This window comes from Meriones unguiculatus, chromosome 18 (genome assembly GCF_030254825.1).
Source record: "Meriones unguiculatus strain TT.TT164.6M chromosome 18, Bangor_MerUng_6.1, whole genome shotgun sequence".
Classification (NCBI taxonomy): Eukaryota; Metazoa; Chordata; class Mammalia; order Rodentia; family Muridae; genus Meriones; species Meriones unguiculatus.
Window position 1 is genome coordinate 55534430 of NC_083365.1, and position 24227 is coordinate 55558656.

The following is a 24227-nucleotide window of genomic DNA, read 5'->3' on the forward strand; positions in this document are numbered from 1 at the left end:
GTATTCTGACACCTTCATGCCAACACACAGAGAATTAAGTTAAATAAATTATTTTAAAAAATATGGGGTACAGAGCTAAACAGAATTCTCAACAGACGACTCTCAAATGGCACAGAGAAGCACTCAAAGAAATATTCAACAACCTTAGTCATCAGGGAACTGCAAATCAAAACTACTCCAAGATGCCATCTTACATCCCCCAGAATGGCTAAGATAAAAAACTCAAGTGACAGCACATGCTGGCAAGGATGTGGAGAAAGGGGAACCCTCTCCACTGCTGATGGGAATACAAACTTACTTTTCTAAATACTGTGGAATCAATCTGGCGCCTTCTCAGACAACTGGAAATAGCCATACCTCAAGACCTTGCTTGGGCATATACCCCAAAGACGCTCTGGCATACAACAAGGACATTTGCTCAATTATGTTCATAATAGCTTTATTCATAATAGCCAGAAACTGGAAACAACCCAATGCCCTTCAACTGAAAAATGGATAAAGTAACTGTGGTAGCTTTACACGTTGGAATACTACTTGGCTATTAAAAATAGAAACATTATGAAATTTGAAGGCAATTATGGAAGTAGAAAAGGTCATCCTGAGTGAGGTAACCCAGAACCAGAAAGACACACAGGGTATGTACTCATAAATGAATATTAGCCATATAGTACACAAACCCAAAGAAGCTAAGTAACGAGGAGGGCCCAAGGGAGGATGCTTGAATCTCACTCAGAAGGGGAATTAGAATAGAGAGAAGAACTGGATGAAGAGAGGGAACAGGGTAGGAGAGGGAGTATTGAGGAAAATGAGAGTGGGGATCAGCTGTGAGGAGAGAGTGGGAAGGAGGCCAGAGGGCTTGGAGAGAATAGAGAAACCGAGGGCAGGGGCATTGCTGAGACAAGCTGGAGAAGACATACAACAGGGTAGGCTCCTGGGAGGATATAGGCATTACTCTAGCTAAGACTCCTAATAGCTCAGGTCACGGAGACTAAAGAGACTTCCAGTGGAGGAAGTCACAAAAACTTTGACCCAAAATATACCTTGCCTACAAGATGTACAGGATAAAGTTAGATCAGAGATTGAGGGAATGTCCAACCAAGGCCTAGCCCAACCAGAGACACCCCATGGGAGAGAGCCAACTCCTGACACTATTAATGATACTCTGCTCTGCTTGCAGATGGGAGCATAGCACACCTGTCCTCTGAGAAGCTCCACCTAGCAGCCAATCTAAACAGATGCTGAGACTCACAATCAAACATTAGGCCAAGTGCTAAGAGTCTTATGGAAAAGTGGGGAAAAGAATAAAAGGACCTGGAAAGGACAGAAACTCTCCATAAGAAGATCAAGAGAGCCAACTAACCAGGGCTGAGAGGTACTTGCAGAGACCAACCAAAGACTGGACTTAGGCCTCCTACACATATGTAGCCAGCTGATGGGCAGCATAGTCCTCAAATGGGTTCCCCAATAAAGAGAGCAAGAGCTGTCTCTGACATGGACTCCGTTGCCTGCTTTTTGATCACTTCCCTCTGGTGGGGCTGCCTTGCCTGGCCTAACTGGAAGAAGATTCACTCAATCCTGATATAGTGGTTTGGTGATGGTTGCTTCCCTTTTCTGAGCAGAAGGGCAGAGAGGTTGGGGGAAGAGGCAGGGAGGGTAGGATTGTGTGGATAGGAGGGAGGAGGATACAATCAGATGTAAAGTGAAAACGAACAAACAAAAAGAACAAGGTACAAATTCACTTTGCAAAGACTTGGTTATTAGTAATTATAGTAGCAGGGCATCTCAATACAATTTGGACATATTTTTCACAGCTTTTTTTTTTTCTTCATGAAGTACTTATTTCCGGAAACTTAATTTCTCATAGTGATTTCCCTATTATCTGTTTATTTGTCTGGGAAAATTGCAGATTCCTTTTAAAAATGAGTTGAACAGAAAAAAAGCAAACTTGACAATAACATAATTGAAGTCATCTACGTGACAGTGGACAGAAGAGCTCCAGCACACTGAAAATGATACCCGGTAAGGAAAAAAAAAAAGGCCTGTAGGTGCTCCTTTATTTATCCCTGAAGCAGTACACCCACCTTTGCTCATCATCTGGCCTTTTGATCAAGTTGAAGAGTATATGGAGGAGCTGGTCTCTTTCTTTAGGCTCAGGGTGTAGACATGCTGTACATAATATGAGGGGGATCAACTCCTAAAGAAACAGGAGGGTGGAGAAATTCAAAATAAAGATTTATTGCAATATATTCTACTTTTTTTTCTTCCAGAATACCCTTAAACATTAAACCTCAAAAAACAAGAGTATCATTATAAATATGCATATGTTGGTTATACAAAAGGGTAAATCAGTATAATAAAAGTTACTTAAGATTCAACTGACCTTGTTTTCCTATCCAGTACTGCCCAAAACTGTTTTTATATTTCATAACATCCCACCACTGAAAAACTGATTTACCTTTAATTTTGAAAGTGTTTTAAATTTCTTGCAGAGAGGTTCACTATTTGTTTTTAAAGCTTCAAAAGTTAAAAACAACAATAACCAAAAATAAATAAATAAAAACTTTTCCCTGGGACTGGGCCATTGATAAGGTAATTAGCTTATATGTATAAGGCCCTGACCTATAACCCCTCCCTGTAAACAACAATCAAATCCAAATAAAAACAAACACAGGCAAGCAAAAATCAAAATAAACAAAAACAAAACTTTCCTCCACGAGGAAAGATCTAATTATAAACAGAAAGTGGGGTGGGGAATAAAATTACCTAAAACACACTAGAGTGTCAATTGGGTGTGGTAGCACATGCCTTTAATCCCAGCACTCAGGGAGGCAGAGGCAGAAAGATTTCTGTGAGTTCAAGGCCAGCCTGGTCTACAAAGTAAGTCCAGGACAGCCAAGACTACACAGAGAAAACCTGTCTCAGAAAACAAACAAACAAACAAACAAACAAACAAACACACTGGATTGTGGAAAAAAACTACTGAATTAGATCAACCTGTATACTTTTAGCATCAGAATGGAACTCAAGGAATGTGTTTCATTGGGAAAGAAGTTTTGCCTATTTTTCCACAGTTGATAAAATACTAAGGGTTGTATCAAAATTGATAAAGATCTGATCTGAATAAGATAAGCTTCCCAAAGAAAGGCAAGACTCAAGGAAGCTGTGCAGAAAACAGATCCAACCGCAAGGAGAATAAACCAGCTGAATAGGGAGGGACATAGAGATCATCAGACTGGCAGAGTGGAAAACCTTGATGCTGAAATAGATTGATGCTGAAGGACAGATGGTCAGGACTGCAATTACAGAGGATCATCAGATCAATGGCTGAGCGGATCTTCTTAACGTCTTTCAGACTGTTAAGTTTGTAGTATTGATAATTTTTTCTATTGTAATAATTATGCATAATTTTTAGCTTAAAGAGAAAGGAGGAAGTTGTAAAGGAATTTTAATTTAGAACGTGGCTGCTCTGGCAAGAGATTACATCCGAAGATCTTCTTTAGCAGAAGACAACGCTAAATTTACCCTGTAAGAGAAGCAAGTCTTGAGTATGTAGTTGCTTAATTAGAAGTAGATGACACAATCTGTAGAGCTGGGATAGGATCTTAAAGGCAAGTAAAAGTCCTTTTCTATTATTTTTCAAGGATTTTTATGTTTCATATTAAATTTTCATTAGTTGATACAAATTTTAAAATTGAGGTTATAAAATCTAGATAAGAGGAACTCCAAACAAATGTAAGAAGTAAAAAGTCAAAAGTACTTATTCTGTTACTTCAATCATCTTATTTAGAAGCCTATGTGGATCTTGGACTAAACAGCAACTGAAAAGTGACAGAAATAAAAATCAGGAGAAATAACTCTGCATGGAGAATGGAAGACAGACTACATATGAGTCCTGAAGACTTCACTGGATGCCAATATGATGTGTGCTGGATTAGTTAAGATTTTGTTGGAGAACACTCATAAAACATTTAATCTGACCTGGAAGTTCAGTGACACAGGGGAGAAGACCATTAATAGCAAGAAATGTTTCAATTCTTTTAGGTGATTCTGTTTAGGCTGATGAGTCAATGCAACCAATGAGAGAAGTTACCAGTTTCAATGTCAGGGTACCCTACTAAGAGTATAACTCTATGTTAGAAATTCTCCCAGAAGCACAGAGAACAAACAACTTCTAAAACAAAAAGACTCCCAAGTTTGACCTGTTCCTCCTATCAGCTCCAATCGTTTGCTCCCCAGCAGCTTTCTTGAACTCGTATCCCTCTTCCTGTCTGTATCTACATGTGTACTTCCTATATTATCCTTTATATTCTTTTCTTAATCTATAGGCTAATTTATATTCATTTTATCTATAATCTATATTCATTTTAAAATTTATAAAGTTATGACATGAAGGAAAGACACTTGACATACTTGCACAGAGAGAATTTAAAACAAGTAGTACAATCTTTGGTCTTTAAAAAATTTAAAAATGTGGTACAGAACATTTCTTTTTTATGCTTTACAACACTTCTTTCTGGTTTCCTTTGTTATGATGCTTAGCATTCTTAACAAAACAGAAGTTCTTCATGTATTATATAGAAAATTGTTTAACTGTAATGGCTAAGGATATGGCAGCTGAGGACACTGGTTCTGTACCAAAGGCAAACATTTCACTTTCCTCAAGTGAAACAGGTTAAGAATTTGAATTACTGCAGATATGACAAATGTTACATATATATATATATATATATGAATGTATCCCCTGTGGATACGTTGACCTTATTAAACTAAAGGTGGCCTCAAAAAGTTTCTTATCGATGGTCACAATGACATGTAGCTGTAATCCCAGCACTGGGGGAGGTAGAGGCAGGTGGATCTCTGTGAGTTCAAGGATAGTCTGGTCTACAGAGTCCAGGACAGCCAAGGTCACACAGAGAAAACTCTGCCTCAAAAAACCAAAACCAAACAACAACAACAACAAAAAACAAAACAAAACAACAACAACAAAAAAGGCAGCTTCTCATCATAGTAGCCATTACCAAACAATCCAAATTGCAACATGAGAAGCAAAGCATCGAAGTTTGGGTTCCTTTATTCTAAAAATAAAGATACTGAAATTTTGAGGAAAAACCCAGTTTTTGTTTGTTAAAATAGATAGCTGTTAATAATTTTTATTGTTGTCTGATTTACTTTCTTGCTAGCAAAATTTGTAACATATGAGAAATCACTACCAATAATTTTTGGTTGATGCTCCATACCAAGGTAATTAGGTACACCTTGATATACACTATGATACATTAATGGTTGTAACATGTACAACTCAGTGATGAAGGTAAGCCAGAGAGCCTCTTCCTCTGACACAGTGCTGATAGAAATAATAATCAAAACATTAAGAGCCTGTTAACATAAGTGGCACAGATTGTCACTAGAATTTTACCTGCTAAGTGGATCAGACATAAATAATCCCAATTCTGTCATTTATTTATTCCCACCTTCTTATAGTACTCTTGAAATAAAAAATTCCAAAAGCACACATCTTTTGTGCTATTTATTTACATTTACTGTGAATTCACCTCTAAGTCTCTGAAGCATTAACATATCCACAACTCAGAGATTACTGCTCACCATTTTACTTATCACACAACTCATTCACAAACCAGATCAATATTCTCCTTTTGGCATGATCCCTCTAATTCAAGAACTCCAGCTTTTAAAAAACTTTCATTGTAAATCTGATTGCTATATCTACAATACGACAGCCAAATTTCTCTAAGCAGACAAGGTAATACTGTTAGAAAAATGTCTGTGTATTTTAATTTAAATATATAAAAAGTAACAGTAATATATAAAATGTCATTTGCAGATATTTAAGAATTTGATTTTTTTACACAAAAGTAAAATCATAACCACATGGTTAAGAAAATATCTATGGTAATTATATCTATAATAAATTAAATGTGTATTTCCTGGAGTTGAAGTTTCAGAGGGTTGTAAGCCACCTTATATGGCTGCTGGGAGCTGAGCACAGGAAAAAAAACAGCAAGTGCTCTTAACTGCTTAACTATTTCTCTAGTTCCAATTTTCTATTTTGAAAAAACAGTGTGCATTTGATAAGAAGGGAGATAGGCACCTGAAAAGGATCTAAAACAAAGTGAATGATCAGTAAGTAGTCCCCAGCACATTCTAGGAAGATATTACCTAGCCAGGTAGAAAAGTAGAAAACAATTGTAAAAACACTAGACAACTCTAGACCAGTATCTCTTATAAATACAGGCACAAAAATGTTCAAGAAAATACTAGTGACTAATCAATAGCACATTAAAAAGATTATAAACCACAAAAGGGCTATACTCTAGCAAGTCAAAAATGAACATAAAACCAATATACCACTACACAGAACAACGAGAAAAAAATCATGTTATCACATCAATACACATGAAAAAAAGAACATGACCAAATTCATCACCCTCTCAAGATAAAGTAAAACTCCAGAACTAGCATAAAAGGCAAAAAAGACTGAGAGCATCTCTGCCCACACCAGATCAGACACCCACATAACAAAGGGTATCTGCTTCCAATAAAGACTGCCATTCAAAATTTATTCCTAATCCTATATAGAGTATTTAAAACACAGGAATAAGTGAAGGGTATCCAAGTCTCCAAAATTATCTCTGTAGATTTTATGGTTCTACATGCAGAAAACACCAGAGGAGTCATAAAAACTATTAACAATGAAATCAAATTCATTTAAAGTTACAAGGTATTATATAAATGAACATAAACAGCTGTCATATTTCTATATACTAGCAATGAATAACCTAAAAGAAAATTAATAAAACATTTTCATTCTTAACACCAGCTAAAAGAATAAATGCTGAGAACAAATGAAATCAAAGAAGTTAAAGCAGTGATGATGAATAGAAAACTGTGACATAAGCCAGGCGTGGCGGTGCACGCCTTTAATCCTAGCACTTGGAAGGTAGAGGCAAGTGGATCTCTGAGTTTGAGGACACTGTGGCCTGCAAACTAAGTTCCAGAACTTCGAGGGCTACACAGAGAAACCTGGCCTCAAAAAAACCCCAAACCCCAACCCCCCACCCCCCAAAAAGCCATGACACACCCATGCGGGGAAGCAGGGAAGACAATGTTGGCAGAATAGCAATGTTCCCTAGGTCATGAAAAGTTTCAATATATCTTTCAAAATCTTCATGACCAGTTTTTGCAGAAAAGAAGCTAAGCTTTAAGATCTATATAAATGTGAGGCTCCCTAAATAACCAATAGTGAACAAGTAAAATTGGAAGACTCAAATGTCCCAATTATTTAAACTTTTTAAACACAAGAGTAATCAAAATCAGTGTGGGAGTGGCTTAATGATAGGTATTATATATGTACATATATATATAATACCTATCATTTATATATATATAAATTTTATATATATATGTGAATGAGATTTTCAGAATCTCACAATCTACACAATCTATTGCCAGTTGATTGTCAAAAGAAGTGGCAAAGGTCTTCAACAGGCAAAAGTTTTTCTATTGAACTATGTTAGCTCAAAAATCTTAATATAAGTGGTAAGACGATAAAATGATTGCAAGTCACATGGGATAAGGATTTTATATGCATAATATATTAAGCTCTCTATTCTTATAGCTAAAACATAAAAGACAGTCCAATCAAAAATGTTTAAAGGACTTGGAAAAATATTAGAAGTTAGTAAAATTTTATGTGGAATCTGAAAAAGGATTTGTGTTGTTTATCTACTTAAAATTAATGTATATTAATATATTGCTTACTAAAAGTCTCAAACCCTGTTTTTAATGTGTTATGGAATCAGAATATTATGATCATCAGTTGACTAAATTTTTTTATCTCTGGTTATGCTGAAAATAAAAAAAAGCAATCAAAAGTTGGGAAATAAACCCCAAATACCAATCTTTTAATCACAATAACTCTTTAAAAATATAGACCTAAAGAGGTAAAATATAAAAATAAATTCATGTCAGGGATACAGTAAGACAAGTTTTTCCTCTTTTTTCCCTCTGGTGGTATTAGGCATTCAACCTAGAGCCACATGGGTGTTAAGCACATGCTCTAAGGTTTTGTCCTTTCATATTTTATACCCAGGAGTTTAGTTTTAAACCAAGCAAATATACACTTCACAATTTATTAATTTAATTTTGAGAGAATACAACTTTAATTGAATAGAACAAGATAAAACTAATTAGAGAAAAAGACCAGTTCTTCATGAACCTACAAAAATCTTCAATAGTTTTCAAACATAAAAAATTTAAAGTCAGTCAGACAAGTATACATGTATACACACAAGCACACTGTATCTGATTATTGATAGAAGTCCATAAATACTTCATGCAGTACAACCAGATTTTAGTTATAGAAGTGTTTTATGATTAAGTTTAAAAAAAATAAAAAAGGTGAAACTGGTCTTAAGAGAATCAGGTTGGTTACAGTTATGACTGTGCTGAGAAGGACAAGTAAGAGGATGCAAACAGTAATTCATAACACATTCAAAACATTACAAGCCAAGAAAGGAAAAGCCCAAACACCATCCTGCCAGGCAGAACTGCAAAACAATCTGAATTTGGGCACTGATCCTTCAAGATCTAGAAAACTTCCACACATATTACTATTCATATAATCACTTTAAATTAGATAAAAATAAAGCCATCAGCAAGAATGGTTTCAAAGCATTTTAAAAATTAAAAACACCTACAGGAATAAAATCTTTCAAAGTTTTACATATCCTTTCTTGAGGATCAGTACAAATTTCTTTTGCTTAAATAGATAACTAAAGTCAGCTTTAAATGGGTTTTGCCAATGCATTATGTACCTATTATACTGTAGGTCCCATAAATATGAGTAAAATCAAAGGTAAACATTAACACAATAATGACAAAAACATATACTTTTAAATTTTTTACTGGCTAAGTATATATAATTATGTAATAATTATTTATACCTGTAAAGATAACTTCTTACTACGTTCCTGGCTCATGATCTAGGTCTCATATACTAAAATTTATTTGCAACGTTATCTAGGATGTTTAAAGTACCTCCCAAGGATGTATATACAAGAAAAACTTAAGAAGGAACCTTAAAAGGGTTATTATGATTGTAATCATTACTATCCTAATATAATTTATTATCAAATAAACACAGTGAAAGTAACATTTATAACGAGCAGTTACAAATGCATTTGGGAAAAAAGTTACATCATTAATTAGTCTTTGTTAGTTTTCAATGAGTGTCAACTTTTGTAGACGTATCAAAGACATCAAAAGAACAGAAAAAATCAATTAGTGTTTGGTAGTGTGAAAATAACTGCACTCATGACACATAAATGGACCTACAGTAATAGCACTGCAGAAGCTAATAATAATGCTTTAAGCAAAACTGGAAACCATGAATTCCATGCAGGTTTACTGAACTCACCTGACAGAGGTGTAAAACCATTCTCTAGGAGCAGAGACGCATGCACAAAAGTAAGAATATGATTGCAAGTAACAGATTTCACAAAATAAAAATATAACACTAATCTTCCAAGTGACAAAAATGGCCCACACGATGGGACCACTGGGTGAAAACATTTCTGTGTCTTACCTCTCTTTTTGCCAAAAGCACATTTGGAACGATGTGTGGCAGGCACCGTCCCAGCATTAGCATAACACTTTTTTCACTGTCTGCAATCCTAGACACCTAGAAAACCAAACGGTTAAATGATTGTGGATGACTTCTGCGCATCTAGGAAAGTAAAAGTTTATACTTTGGATCTTGTCACTTCTGATGTAAACACAAATTCAGCATTATAACTCATACTAACACTGCCCCAGATAACACCATGTGTGTTGGGCAGGCATGGGGTAAATATGCTAGTAACGGGTACAGCTGGGTATGAGGGATAACATCTATTTAGAGCTCATGATGTTTGGCTAACACACACTAAGCAAGTGCCTTCTACTAAGCTATACTCCAACCTACTAAGGACAACACAAAAAGTTGTTTATCCTAGCAGCTAAAGATGTAGCACAGTAAGATAACTATCGTGGTCAATAGCAAATTGAATATTACAAACTAGCTCATAGAGAGGATTGATGATTTTGAATATGTTCAACACACAAAAAAATATTTGTAATGACAGATATCAGTCATCCTGATTCAATGGATCTTCACACTGATGTATCTAAAAGTCATAATGTACATAAACCTAAGCAATTCTGCATGCCAGAAAAAATATTTATTTAAAAAGATAAAATAAAATATTATTGAAAAATAATAGGAGTGAAAAATGGGAGGCCTACTATGTTTCAGCTCTGGAAAGCAGGGAGAGCCCAGAAATGGAGCCTCATCAATGGTTGCTGGTATGTTTTCTTTCTTTTCTTTTCTTTTTTTTAAATTATTATCATTTATTACAATTTATTCAATTGGTTTCCTGGCTGTGTCCCCCTTCCTTATCTCCTCCCAATCCCACCCTTTCTCCTTCTTCTCCCCCAAAGCCCTTCTCCTAGTCCACTGATAGGTGAGGTCTTCCTCCCCCTTCTATTTGAACCTACCCTATCAGGTCTCATCAGGACTGGTTGCATTGTCTTCCTCTCGCCTGGAAAGGTTGGACCCCCCAGGGGGAGGTGATCAGAGAGTCTGTCACTGAGTTCATGACAGACAGAGCCTCTGTTCCCTTTACTAGGCAATCCACTTGGAGAGCGAGTCTATGGGCTACATCTGAACTGGAGTTTTAGGTCCTCTCCATGCATTGTCCTTGGTTGGGTTGACAATCTCTGCAGGAGGCCCAGGGCTCAGTTTTATTGGCTCTGTTGGTCTCCTTTTGGAGCTCCTGTCCCTTTCAGGTCTTTCTATCTTACCCTTCTTTCATAAGATTACCTGCACTCTGCTCAGAGTTTGGCTATGAGTCTCAGCCTCTGCTTCAATACCTCAATCAGTATACTGAGTCTTTCAGAGGCCTTCTGTGGTAGGCTCCTGTCCTGTTCCCTGTCTTCTCCTGCTTCCAATGTCTATTGCATTTGTCCTTCTGAATGAGGATTGAGCATCTTCCCTAGGGTCTTCCTTGTTTAGCTTCTTTAGGAGTATAGATTTTAGTATGTTTATCCTATATTATATGGCTAATATCCACTTTTGAGTAAGTACATACCAAGCGTGTGTTTCTCCTTCTGGGTTACCTCACTCAAGATGATCTTTTCTCATTCCCACCATTTACCTACAAATTTCTTTCTTTCTTTTTAATTAAATTTTTATTTTTTTATATTAATTACAGCTTATTTACTTTGTATCCCAACTGTAGCCCCCTCCCTCATTCCTTCCCAATCCCAACCTCCCTCCCTCATCTCCTCCCTGCCCCTCTCTAAGTCCACTGATGGGGGAGGTCCTCCTCCCCTTCCATCTGATCCTAGCTTATCACATCTCTTTAGGACTGGCTGCAATGGCTTCTGTGGCCTAGCAAGGCTGCTCCTCTCAAAGAGCCAGCCATTGAGTTCATGTCATTGACAGTCCCTGTTCCCCTAACTAGGGAACCCACTTGGATACTGAGCTGCGATGGGCTATATCTGGGCAGGGGTTCTAGGTTATATCCATTCATGGTCCTTGGTTAGAGAAACAGTCTCAGAAAAGACCCATGGGCACAGATATATTTGGTCCTTGTGGAGCTCCTGTCCTCTCCAGGTCTAACTAACTCCTCCTTCTTTCATATGATTCCCTGCACTCTGCTGAAGGTTTGGTTATGAGTCTCAGTATCAGCTTTCAGGGGCCCTCTGTGGTAGGCTCCTGTCCTGTTACTGTTTTTTCCTACATCCAATGTCCATCCCATTTGTCTAAGTCAAGACTGATCATCTTACCCCAAGTACTCTTTCTTGTTTATCTTCTTTAGGTGTACAGATTTTAGTACATTTATCCTATCTTATAAGTGAGTATATACTGTGTGTCTTTCTGCTTCTGGGATACCTCACTCAGGATGATCTTTTTAAGATCCCACCATTTGCCTGCAAATTTCATGATTTCCTTGTTTATAATTGCTGAGTAGTATTCCATTGTGTAAAAGTACCACAATTTCTGTATCCAATCCTCCATTGAGGGACATCTGGGTTGTTTCCAGCTTCTGGCTATTACAAACAGAACTTCTATGAATACGGTTGAGCAAATGTCCTTGTTGTATTCTTGAGCATATTTTGGATATATGTCTGGGGTGGCATAGCTAGATCTTGAGGTAGCATTATTCCCAATTTTCTGAGAAAGTGCCAGATTGATTTCCAAAGTGGTTGTACAAGTTTACATTCACACCAGCAACTGAGGGGGGTTCTTCTTTCTCTGAATCCTCTTTAGCATGAGTTGTCACTTGAGTTTTTGATCTTAGCCATTCTGATGGGAGTAAGGTGAAATCTCATGGTTGTTTTGATTTGCATTTCCCTGATAACTAAGGATGTTGAGCATTTCTTTACTTGTTTCTCTGCCATTCAGTATTCCTCTATTGAGAAGTTTCTGTTTAGTTCTGTATCCCATTTTTTAATTGGATTACTTGGTTTGTTTAATTTAAGTACTTTATATATTCTGGATAATAGGCCTCTGTCAGATATAGGGTTTCTGCAACAATGACAGGGCAACAGCTTGCATGATGAAATGCATCAATAGCTTGCATGATGAAATACATCAGCTTCAAGAAAGCTGACCCGATTTTATAAGAAAGAGTGCCAGACTGAAGTGAACCAATAATCAACTGCCCTCCTTAGTGCTTAAGAATTTTAGGCACTATTTCTTTAAAAATTACTTTTAAATAATGTGTTTTCAACTGCACTGTAATCATAGCACAAACATTTTTATATGAAACCCTGTAAACATACAAACAATTCTTTCCTCCCCCAAAAGTAGATAAATTTTATGAAAGCTGCGATTTAAACTTACCTCTGATCCTAAACGACTATCTGCTGACATTCGACAAAAAGAGAGTAGTGCTTGGTGGAAAGCAGGTGATAATTTCCTTCAAGAAAATAATGGAAAATAAGGAGACAATACCTTAGAATTAGCACTGCTAACTCAGGAGGAAGTAAGCTGTATATCTGCATATGGAAACTCACCTCCTTTCTATAATTCTACCCCAGAATTTGTGTTGCCCAGATTTCTCAGCCATCAGACTTGACCAATACAATCATACTACTGAAAACACTGCTCATCCCAAATAGCCTGAAGCCATATATAAAGGAATGGTCCTTAAGTGCTAGTGGGTTAAACACTAAGTGGTGCCATGATGAAATGAATACTTATAGATAATATTTCCAAAGTCTAAAATGAGTACTATCTCCACCCTTCATTTTCTATGGCTTCAGCAAAGCTGACAAAGGTTAAACAAGACACAAAGCCAGAAAGGCACTGCAGTTGTGCTAATCTACAATGATTCAATCTTATCCTACATAAAAACTACAAAAGAAGGGAAGGTTCACTGAACATTCCTGATATAATTTAAAAGAAAAACATTGGAGGGACAATAGAAAATATTAACTTGCTTTGATCTTTGATGAGAATGGTCAAGCCTAGCTCTGTTTCTCAGACACTGATCTCTATGAAATAGTACTCAGAAGGTTGACTACGGATGGGTTGCTCTACCTACAAACACAAGGCCACTGCCAAAACTCACAAAAGCGTACTTAGTAGGCACCACAAAGTTGCACTCAGTACTTCCCATCAGTGCAGAGTTAAGAGAGACGGGCCAAGGCTTGTACCCTTTGCTCTTTTATGCACTGCCTATACGTTTTATATGGAAAGGGCCATAATCTATTTACATGTTCAAAACAGAAACCACACACCAGTCTTTTCTTTTCCCTTACTGAACCCGTTCTTTTCTCTTCGTTTCAGTTCCAATAAACCTTCCAGCATTTAGTTATCTTGCCAATCTTTTTCTTCCATTTTCATTCCCAAAAGACTCTTTACCCATTCATTCTTTGATTTCTTTGCATAGTTAACGCTCAGCCTTCAAAATTTAGATTAGATGACATTTCTTCAGTGAAAATTTTCTTTTTAAAAACTAGGCTGGGTGCTTTGATTATGTGTTCACAAAGCAAGATCTATTCTCTTTTATACTTAAATTTATATACTTTTATACTTTAACTGCCTGGCATGCAGTTAGGATCTACTGAGTGAATATAACACCATCAACCTTCAGAGTATAAAAGAACTATATGGGTGCTCTTATATGGAATGACTTTTCACGTGCTGTTACTACTGAGCACCATTTCCATGATTTCATCTCATTCAGATTAGAATAAATACACCTTAAGGAACACACACCTTAATCCAATTTGTGAGCTCCATGTATACAAAGATAAGACCTATAACAGGTTGTGATTCATGAGTGGAAAGCATCTTATACAAACAAACCCAGTAGTTTTCAAAGAAGATTATGGCCAACGTGAACGACAGGATTAAATGATCGGAATACACTAAGCACATATGCATAAAATATTAGTAAACAGTCCATTAACAATATTTTTTTGTTACAACTGAAAATATTTTTTTCATTTAGTATATTCTTTTTTCATCTTTTTTTATTATTATCATTTATTATAATTTATTCAATTTGTTTCCCACCTGTGGCCCCCTCCCTTGTCTCCTCTCACTCCCATGAAGCAGAGGGAGGGGGCAACTGAAAATATTTAAAATTTATGCTTGTTTTCTCTACTAGATAATCTGATCACAAAGGATAGGATTCATCGTTTACCATTTTTTCTTTTCCTAAGTTTAAGCACTATAATTCAGCAAAAACCAAATGAATTAAGAGAGTATTAATGACACATTGCTAGTAATGAAGCAGATGTAGAAAAAGGCCTGGGAACAAAACTTTTGTCTTGTTTTGTAATAGCATTAAAATCTGAGTCTGATAACAGAAGACAGGTAGGAGGTGCCTGTCAGAAGACAGGTAGGAGAGAATGCCAAGAGCTCTTAGTAACCTACAGGGTATTTATGGTCTTATGCACTCAAAGACAGAATTGTCAATTTATGGTTTTCTTCTTTTGGATATAATTTAATAATTATTTGTGCCATTTTGAGACAGGCATTCCACACATATGCTAAGTCATATCAAATGTAATAATTTGTAACTCTGCAAAAGGTGTTCCAATATAAACTGAGGTTCTTCCAGCCTGACAATGCACAAATAGTGAAAGACACATTTCAAAGCATAGCATGCACACTAACCTACCTGTTGGGCTGGTCAAAATGGACTGTGGTTTTACTTGGTACAGAAGAAGGTGGCAGTTCTTCACTTTCCTTCCTGGGGAATGAACCTGAGGAATTCTCTTTAGAAACAGAGGAATCGGCTTCATCTGGTATTTCAAGATGAACATCCTTGTTTTTTTCCTGGTCTGAACTATTTACAACTGTCTGTCTACTATATTCAGAATCTTTCTGGGAAGGCTGAACCAAGGAAGGCTGAACAAAGTCACCAACTGCTGGGGTGGTAAAGTGTTCAGTTTTGAGGATGTCCATCTCACTGAAGAAAGAAAATTCGCAGAGAACAATTTCAGTTTTGAAAGCTTTAACAACAGTATCTACCCCCAGAGAAAGGGTGAATACAAACAGAACATTCTAAAAGCCAAATAGCTGCTGAGCCCAAGCTCTCTGTATAGCAGTCACTGGAGCTTCCTATTCCTAAAAGTGTAGCTGCAAACTATCACCAGGAGGAGAAACAATGGCCCCAAATCCTGCTATGGAGAAATCGCCATTTGAAATACTGGAATCAAACCCACTAAATATTATCCAAAGAAAATGGAATAATGAATGGGGAAACATGAATGCCACTTATGTGGAGTTATTTTACAGAAACTGACATGTTTTGGGTGAAGTTAAATTATCTAACTTCTCTTAAGTATAAGACAACTACATCCATCTAGTTTACTGGTGAGGGGAGACATTTTGCTATTTTAAATACAGAAACGAATTAAAGGCTTTAATAACTGCTATGTGAAAATACTATGCCTTACATTGAAACCCTGCTTCATGTATCTATATAACCTGCCAATGTCAATACAAACTTTAGGACTTTTACGAATAACAACTAAGTACTAACCTTTCAAGCCTTCTGATTTGTTCCATCAATGACCATTTTTCATTATTTAATAAACTAATTTTATCTTCTAATTTCTGTACTAGCAAGGAGTTCTAAAAAATCAAAGCAGGAAAAAAAGCAGAAACTCAAGATCTCACAGTAATATTTTTACATAAACTTTTTGTGGAAACGAGTAATTAACTAGTATTTCTCACCTCTATAGGCAGGGGAGTGTCAAGGGTTGGAGGGTCATTCCCTAAAATTGGTGTAAGAGCCTCTAATTCATCTTCATCTATTCCACTGGCCACATCCACAAGATCTTTTCCAGTCACTTGATGATTTCCAAAATCTCGGTAAAGTTGTAGCAAGTCTGGAGGTTTGGGAATGTTTAATCCCACATCATCCCATAATTCAAAATCCTAATAGAATACACACACACACACACACACAAAGAAAAGATTTTTAAAAATCCTTGAGAAGCTGGTGTGAAGGCTCAGTGGGTAAAGGCCTTTGCTGTCAAATTCAATGAGCTGAGTTCAGTCCCTGGCACCAATATGGTAGAGGTACAAAATCAAATCTGTTCCGTGACTTTTCCATATACAAGAATACGAGCGCACGCGCACGCACACACACACACACACACACACACACACACACACACACACACACACACGAGACCCTGTAAGGTAAGTATTGCTACCCTGGAAAACGAAAGATAATAATTTCATTATAATGTTTAAGTGTGGTGCTAGAGAGAAAGATGGCTCAGTGTGTAAGAGCACTGTTTGCTCTTCCAGAGGTTTTGAGTTCAATTCTCAGCAAGCACATGGTTCTCACAACCATCTATACTGGGATCTGATGCCCTTTTCTGGCAGGCAGGTCTACCTGCAGATAGAGCATTCATAGGTAAAATAAATAAATAAATCTTAAAAAAAATGTTCAAGGGATGATGGTGCAACACCTTTAATCTGAGCACCAGGGAGGCAGAGGCATATGGATCTCTGTGAGTCTGAGGCCAGCCTGTAATGAGTTCCAGGTTAGCCAAGGGTACATAGTGGGACCATGTCTTCAAACAAACAAATAAACAACCAAAAAAAAAAAATACCCAAAACAAAACAACAACCAAAAATTCAAAGTCTACATTCTAGATACTCTTTCACTGCACAATTATTATTCTTACAATTTTGAGCTTTCTGATTAGTTCTGTTAGATGATTATGTGAAGGTTTTGTTTTGTTTTTGTTTTTTAACTCTAACCCTATCAAAGAGGGACTGGGGATAGAGCTCAGTGATACAGTGCATGTCTACAATGCACTAAGTCCTGAGTTTGATCACAGGGCAAAAATAGTCTAAGTGCTTAGTTCATCAACCATACTTACAAATTACAAGTAAACTGACTGAGGGCGTCATCTACAGATAGTCACCATACACTCTAAATTAATAACCAACTTAACCTCCCAATCTTGCTCTAGCTGTTTAAATCTAACTTGCATTAGTAAAAATGCTTTTGGCAGTTTAAAGAATCCAAACAGCTACCTGTAAATTTGTTGTGTTTTGAAACATTCACATTAATTCAGAGCAATTCAACTTCATTAAAACCAAACCAAACCAAACCAAACCAAAAAACAGTATCTCGAATACTCTATGGCAAATATTTTTAGATAGGCTGTATGAAATTATACAGTAATAAACCACAGACAGATATTCTTTCTTACCACCCCAACTTATCCTAAAATAAAATAATTTAGCACTAAGTTGTTAACATCTTATTACAATTAATTTATGAGACTGAAAAACTTTAGCACAGTCATATAATATAAACTTGGCACTTCAATCCTTTGATGGCTTAAATAATGAAATAATTATAACTTAAAATTAAATATTAAATAATTATGACTGAAAATTAAATATGAAAGTGAGCACTAAAATAGGGTCTTGGAGAATACCAGACTTAAATACAGCATTCCTAGTCTCTGCTTGTTATTATCAGTTAATTTAGGTTAAAAGAGCTACCTATAAAAATAAGTATAATACTCATTACTTAGGACTTTTCTAAGAAACAGTAAAATATTTTTAAAGACCTCATGGTGCTGGCTTATAAGAACTAAATAAATTTAATTTAAAGAAATTATAAATATTACACACATCACTTTACTGCAATATACCTAACTCAGGCCTAGCCTATACAATGGCCATTCTAAGTGCATGGCATCTAAAATGTACTGTATGTGCATCTTTGAAGGAAAAAGTTTGTATCTCTCACAAGCTCATTTCCATCTAGATACCTTTTGTGGTGAGGCATGCATATAATTCTTTTGCTCATGTTTTTAAAATTATGTTTATTTCCTATTAAAAAGTATAGAATTCTAACAACTCCTTTGTTGACTTTTGAATATTTTAACCCAAAGTATAGTTTGTATTTTCACTCAACAGTGGTCTTAAAAAAAGAATTTTTACTTTTATTTATATGCTCTTACCAGCTGAGCTACCCCTAGTGTCAAGAATTACTTTAAGAACAATTTACTATTATTATGCATGTGTCTATAATGTGTGTGTCTGTGCATGCATGTCATGGCTTGAGTATGGAGGTCAAAGGACAACTCAGGAGTTGGTTCCCTCCTTCCATTTTCACATGGGTTCTGCGGATAAAAATCAGGTTGCCAGGCCTGTACAGCAAACACTTTTATCTACTGAGCCATCTTACCAGGAAAGAGTGTCTTTCAAAAATTACAAAAATTATTTTGATGACAGCACATTTGAAGAACACCATAATTTTGGTGGCATATCTAAAACATCTCATCTACCTCTCAAAATTGTAATGAATCTCCCCTCTTATATTTACCTCTGTAAGGATTACAAGTTCATTTTAAAATCCATGATCCATTCTGAATTAATTTTCACGTATGGTATGGAACGTGGTTTCAAGTCCACTTGGGATGTGCATGGACAGCACGTTTTTATAATACCATTTGTAAAAAGGTTACCTTTCCTGTATGGTATTAACTTGGTACCTGTGAAAAGTCAACAGACCATGTGCATGTCTACCTCTGGATCATACTGGAATAAGCACCTTGCTTGTCTGCATATGTCTTGATTATCTTATCTTTTAAGATTGGAAGGAGGTGATTCAAGTCCTCCTTGATATTCACTTGTTTTGTCTAAACTAAAGTATGTCCTAGCCACTTGCATTTTAATTAATATCAAATTGACCGATAAAAGAATATAGATCTTCTACATCCTAAGTTATTTCCTTGTCAAATAATTTAAAAGTTGAAACTGACAAGTACAGGCTTAAAGAGATCATCATATTCTGTTTGACCTGTCCTCTCTGTTGTTTGTTCTTCTTTCCCCTTTTCAACTTTCTTTTTCATTTTTCAAAATTTCTCATATTTAAAATGTTTACTATGCACTGTAAAGTTAATGATAAAAACGTAATTAACTTAAATTATACCCACAGTAATCATGTTAGGTAAATATTTAATGTCTTTTACATAGTACAAGCTTAGTAAAGCTACCATGTGATAACTAAATATTTATAATCATAAGCCACATAGGGCATCAAACTCAATGATAAACTTCATATATGGATGACAGCAGAGTAGAATTGCTGAATCTGCATGAGTATATTTTACAATGATGAATTTCACAGTGGTGAAATCACTTCATGATTGCTACTATTCTCAGAAAGCGTCCTAATACTGATTCACAATTAACTGTATTACATTTAAATCTTACCAAATGTGTGAGGATAGCCGAGGAAGTAAACTGCTATGTCCTTTAGAGAACTTTCATTTTTACAAAAATGATCACAGGAGATTTTACGAACCAAAGGAACAACCTTCATTTAAAATATAAGCCTCTGGGGATGAGGATGCAGCTATGACATAGGGTATCTGCTTAGCATATGTAAGGTCCCTGGTTCCAACCTCTAGCACAAAAGTAAACGAATAAACAAAGATAAAAATGATAGCTTTGTGCTTTCTTCATAATAAATTCTCTGGCATTTACTGTGCAAGGTCAAGATTCAAACAGACTTATAGAGCAGTAAGCTGTCACATTTCTAAAGTGAGAGAAAATAATAAAACTAAGCCATCATTTCTTTGTATTTAAATTTTTATCAAAAGAATAACTGGTTCTTATTCAGAGGACCAAAATGATAAACACACACACACACACACACACACACACACTATCCAGCCGGGTAGTTGTGGCCATGTCTTTAGTCCCGGCACTTTGGGAGGTAGAAGCAGGTAGATCTCGGAGTTGGAGGCCAACCTGGTCTACAGACTGAGTTCCAGGACAGCTAGGGCTATACATAGAAACCCTGCCTCAAAAAACAAACAAATAACAAAAATCCAAAACAAAATAACAAAATTCCATCCATTGATACTGAACATCTGAATTACCTATAGCGCAACTCAAGACATTGTTAAAGTCAAACTTAATTTCTAAGTCTTCTTAGAAATTTACTGATGCATAGGACCAGTAAATATTCAGTTTTAAAAAGCATATTTTAAGAATGAACACAAATATGAAGGGGCCAGGCTGAAAAAAACTACCTGGAAAGAAAGACAAGTCATTATTTAGAAAAGTTATGTAATAGAGTTTATAAGCCAACGAAATACTAAATTGGGTAGTATTTGCTTTCTTCTTAGAAACTACCTACATGAAACCTTACTGTTGGCATAACTTTAACAATCACTCTAAGAGAAAAAGCAAATTAAAAGTAGAAATTACTCAAAACAGTAACTTTACCTGATCATCATTTTCATCGGAAAAGGTTATTGATGTGAGCTTGTAGTTATTCTTCAACAAAAACTCATTGACTAGGAAGTTGAGAGCTCTCTTTTCAAGAGGTTTGATTGGCTCCTGGAAGCAAAATAAAAGACAGGTGGGAATCCGTGAGCTTTGCTCCTTCAGCACTTGGGCTGTACAGAAGATAACTGGTGTTGTCAGTCACCCACCTGAATTTCAGGACTTGATTTGTAATTTTTTCGTTCCTGTAAAGGAACTTCATGTTCTGGTGGGATAAAATGAGATAATGTTTTACTATTTCACTCTTAAAAATAGTACAGCTACTTCTACATTGTAAAAGTGGGAAAAGGCTCAAAAAGTTTTATGTACACCACCTGCAGCCTTTGTTAGGTTGGCTCGGAGGGCCTGAATGGTCTCCTTGGCTTTCCGTAGTTCAAACTCCAGGACTGGACAGGGATTTGGATTAAACACACACAGGCATCCAACCAAGAAAAGGGAAACAAAAATAAAAAAATAAAAAGCAAAGATGGGTATGAAAAAAACACAATTTGTATTGAAAACAGAAAGCATGCAACCTTTATGAAACTCGTGAACGCATGCAGCAGAGTTGATTTGCAAGCAAACTGGTGATCGTTTTCCATAGTTTTAGCAGAATTAGGGTGCATGTTCTAGCTGTCTGACAAGGAGTAGAGCTATTAAAAATTCAATCTGTGGCCTACTTTTATTTAGGTAATTAACATTTTAATAATATAGATATTTCTGTTTTAGCCAAACTGGGCAACAAAATATAATGAAATGTTTTTGGTTAACATAATTTGGGGGGAAGGGAGGTAAACATTACATAAAAAATAATTATACTTAAAAAAACAACAACAGTGTTTTAAGTTACTTTGATGTACTGTTTAGAATGTTGTAACTATAGAAACATTAGTGGCTAGAACTCTTGCTAGGTTGAGAGTTACAGTTTAAATGTGTAACAAATGTTATATGCCTATACATTTTCCTACAAAGAAGCAGGTTTTCTAAAAACAAGCAGGTAAGTTAAAGGCACACATTTAAAAAAAAAAAGAAGGCCTAAACGGTTTTTAGTTCAGTTTCTATTTAACACCAATAAAAATGATTTAATCCTAAGCAAATGATTATATACATACCAATCAGCTCCAAAATAGTTGTATACAATTATCTAAGAGTGGTAAGTAAAATTGGGTAGAATTTAAAAGGTTCTAATAAGTCTTTAAATAGATTATTACCTGTTAAGAGGATTAATAAAATTCAATGATTTCTCCTACTATGATATAATCTGATTGTAAGATAACAGGGATGCTGGGGAAACCTGTTATTAAGCTCTGGGCATTATTTATCACAAACAAGATTGAACTGTATCTTAACTGTAAAGTTTTCTTAAGATTTATAGATATTGTTCTTAAGAAATAGCAACCTTATATTTAAAGAATAGGAGTTTCTTCTGATAATGAAAACTCTGGGAAAACTAATCTTTGTCAGAAGTGGCAATTACAGAGTCAAATAAAAATTAGGCAATTTAATTTTCATTTTAAGAAATGGAACTTTGCCCTGACTGATTGATAGAAAAAGAGATGAGATGGCATCGGATATAAGAAAGCTATAAAAATACATGGAAAAATTAGGATTCACTCAGTTTGCATGTGTTCAATAAAAACTTAAGATGTAGTTGATCACAGCTATGGCGGCCATTTTTTATGATGCACAGAGTCTAACTGCAGCAGGAATGAAAGCACAACTAGGATGGCACCAAGTCATTGCGTGCCCTTGGTAGTCAGCAAAGCTGATCTGCAAACACTTCTGTGCAGCAAGGCTAAAACATTAACCCTGAACTGCAATTTCTTGAAACCCCTTAAGAGTTTATGCTAAAGTAAGAATTTATATCAGAGAATAAGTTTATGTAGAAATTTGTTCACTTAAAAAATTTTCAAAATTCATTGTAATTTTGAAAAAACCTAACTAGACTATGTATAAGGTAAAAGTATATTTATAATGCTTTCAGAAATACTTAAAATTGTCCAAAATATACTACAGAACAATTGCAGATCAGAAATGCCCTACACCAGAATGATAGAAAAGATGTGGGGTGGGGGGAGAAAAAAAGGGAGGGGGAACTGGTTAAAACACAAGATGGGAAATACTCAAATTAAACTGGTGACCAGGAACAAAACAAATAATGGTTAGGCACAGAAAGCCAGAAAAACCCATGTCAGACGGCAAGAATTTACATTTTGACGAGCAGCTACATACATATTGCCAAATGTCATTAGAAGATACCAATGCTTTGTAAAGATAGCCTTCCAAAATGAATTCACTCTGCTGCATGTTTCTTAGTATACAACACAGGTTCTAAAAGACAGAGTTTTATGCTTGAAGCTATAGCACATCTCTATAAAAGGTAGAATATACTCAAGTAAAAACAGATTTGGGAGAATTTTACAAGATTTTCTTAAAAGTTTAAAAACTGATTTTCTGATACTTTTATACATGTATACAAAGTATTTGATTTTTACCCTCATTGATTCTTTCTCCATTCCACTGTCAGGAATGATTCTTAATGCCACACAGTATTTATACTGTGAATCTGTCTTGCCAAACGCTGGATTGAAGTGCAAACTGAATTATCCTATAGGTGATATACTCTGTGAACCAAGTTCCAAGCAGTTCTTAAAATCAGAGTTCTTCCTAAAAATGTATGAGGGTATGTGTGTTTATAGAAAATGCTATAGGAACTATCAACCAATCTGCTCATTCTAATTGCCCAGTTAAAACTAAGGTGATCATAGTGAGATTAAATGTAATAACTACAGATATGCATGCAATTAACACTCTGCATTTAATTTAACTGAAACAGTTAAGTTAGTTTAAGCAATATTAAGTTATTGTAGGTCCCTACCCAGTAAACTGTTTTCAAATACTTGTTTATCAGCTTAATTCATGCTCACACCAGATTTGAAATATTTAAAAAAAATTTATTTCCCACAACACTTAAGTATTTTTTCATTCTGATTCTAGTTTTCATTATTCAAGAGCTCAGACCAATAGGTCTGAATCAGAACTTTGGCATCTCTAGATGTCTTCTTTCAAGTGAGTTTTCTGTATTTCTTTTCTCTCCTTAATATAAGGTTCTCAGAAATAACACTTCTCAACTCTTAATACTTTAGCGTCTCATGAGTGGTTCTAGGAAAAAGAAAAAACTATTTTCTTAAGAATATAAATTAGAAAGCCTAGCCTGGTGTCACATGCCTTTAATCCCAGAACTCAGGGAGGCAGAGGCAAGTGGATTGCTGTGAGTTCGAGGCCAGCCCAGTCTACAAAGCCAGTCCAGGACAGCCAAGGCTACAGAGAGAAACCCTATCTAGAAAAAAGATAAAAAACAAAAACAAACTTAAAAAAAGAATATAAATGA

General features: G+C 35.7%; 1 protein-coding gene across 6 annotated transcripts in view; it reads right to left on the reverse strand.

Annotated features, from left to right (window-relative positions):
• The window catches only part of Relch (RAB11 binding and LisH domain, coiled-coil and HEAT repeat containing), a 91037-nt gene that overhangs the window by 44701 nt on the left and 22109 nt on the right, over nucleotides 1-24227 (reverse strand). For 5 of the 6 annotated variants that reach the window (XR_002477031.2, XM_021653996.2, XM_021653997.2 and 2 more), the window contains exons 3-11: nucleotides 21172-21243; nucleotides 21007-21062; nucleotides 20798-20911; nucleotides 16259-16462; nucleotides 16065-16156; nucleotides 15198-15488; nucleotides 12908-12983; nucleotides 9605-9700; nucleotides 2082-2194 (exon numbers count right to left, since the gene is read on the reverse strand). Coding sequence is in view for 5 of the 6 variants with exons in the window: in XM_021653996.2 (XP_021509671.1) it covers nucleotides 2082-2194; nucleotides 9605-9700; nucleotides 12908-12983; nucleotides 15198-15488; nucleotides 16065-16156; nucleotides 16259-16462; nucleotides 20798-20911; nucleotides 21007-21062; nucleotides 21172-21243 (1114 nt within the window). In the remaining variant the exon portion in view is untranslated. The remainder of the gene's footprint in view (nucleotides 1-2081; nucleotides 2195-9604; nucleotides 9701-12907; nucleotides 12984-15197; nucleotides 15489-16064; nucleotides 16157-16258; nucleotides 16463-20797; nucleotides 20912-21006; nucleotides 21063-21171; nucleotides 21244-24227) is intronic. The other variant, XM_021654000.2, reaches the window with a different exon arrangement.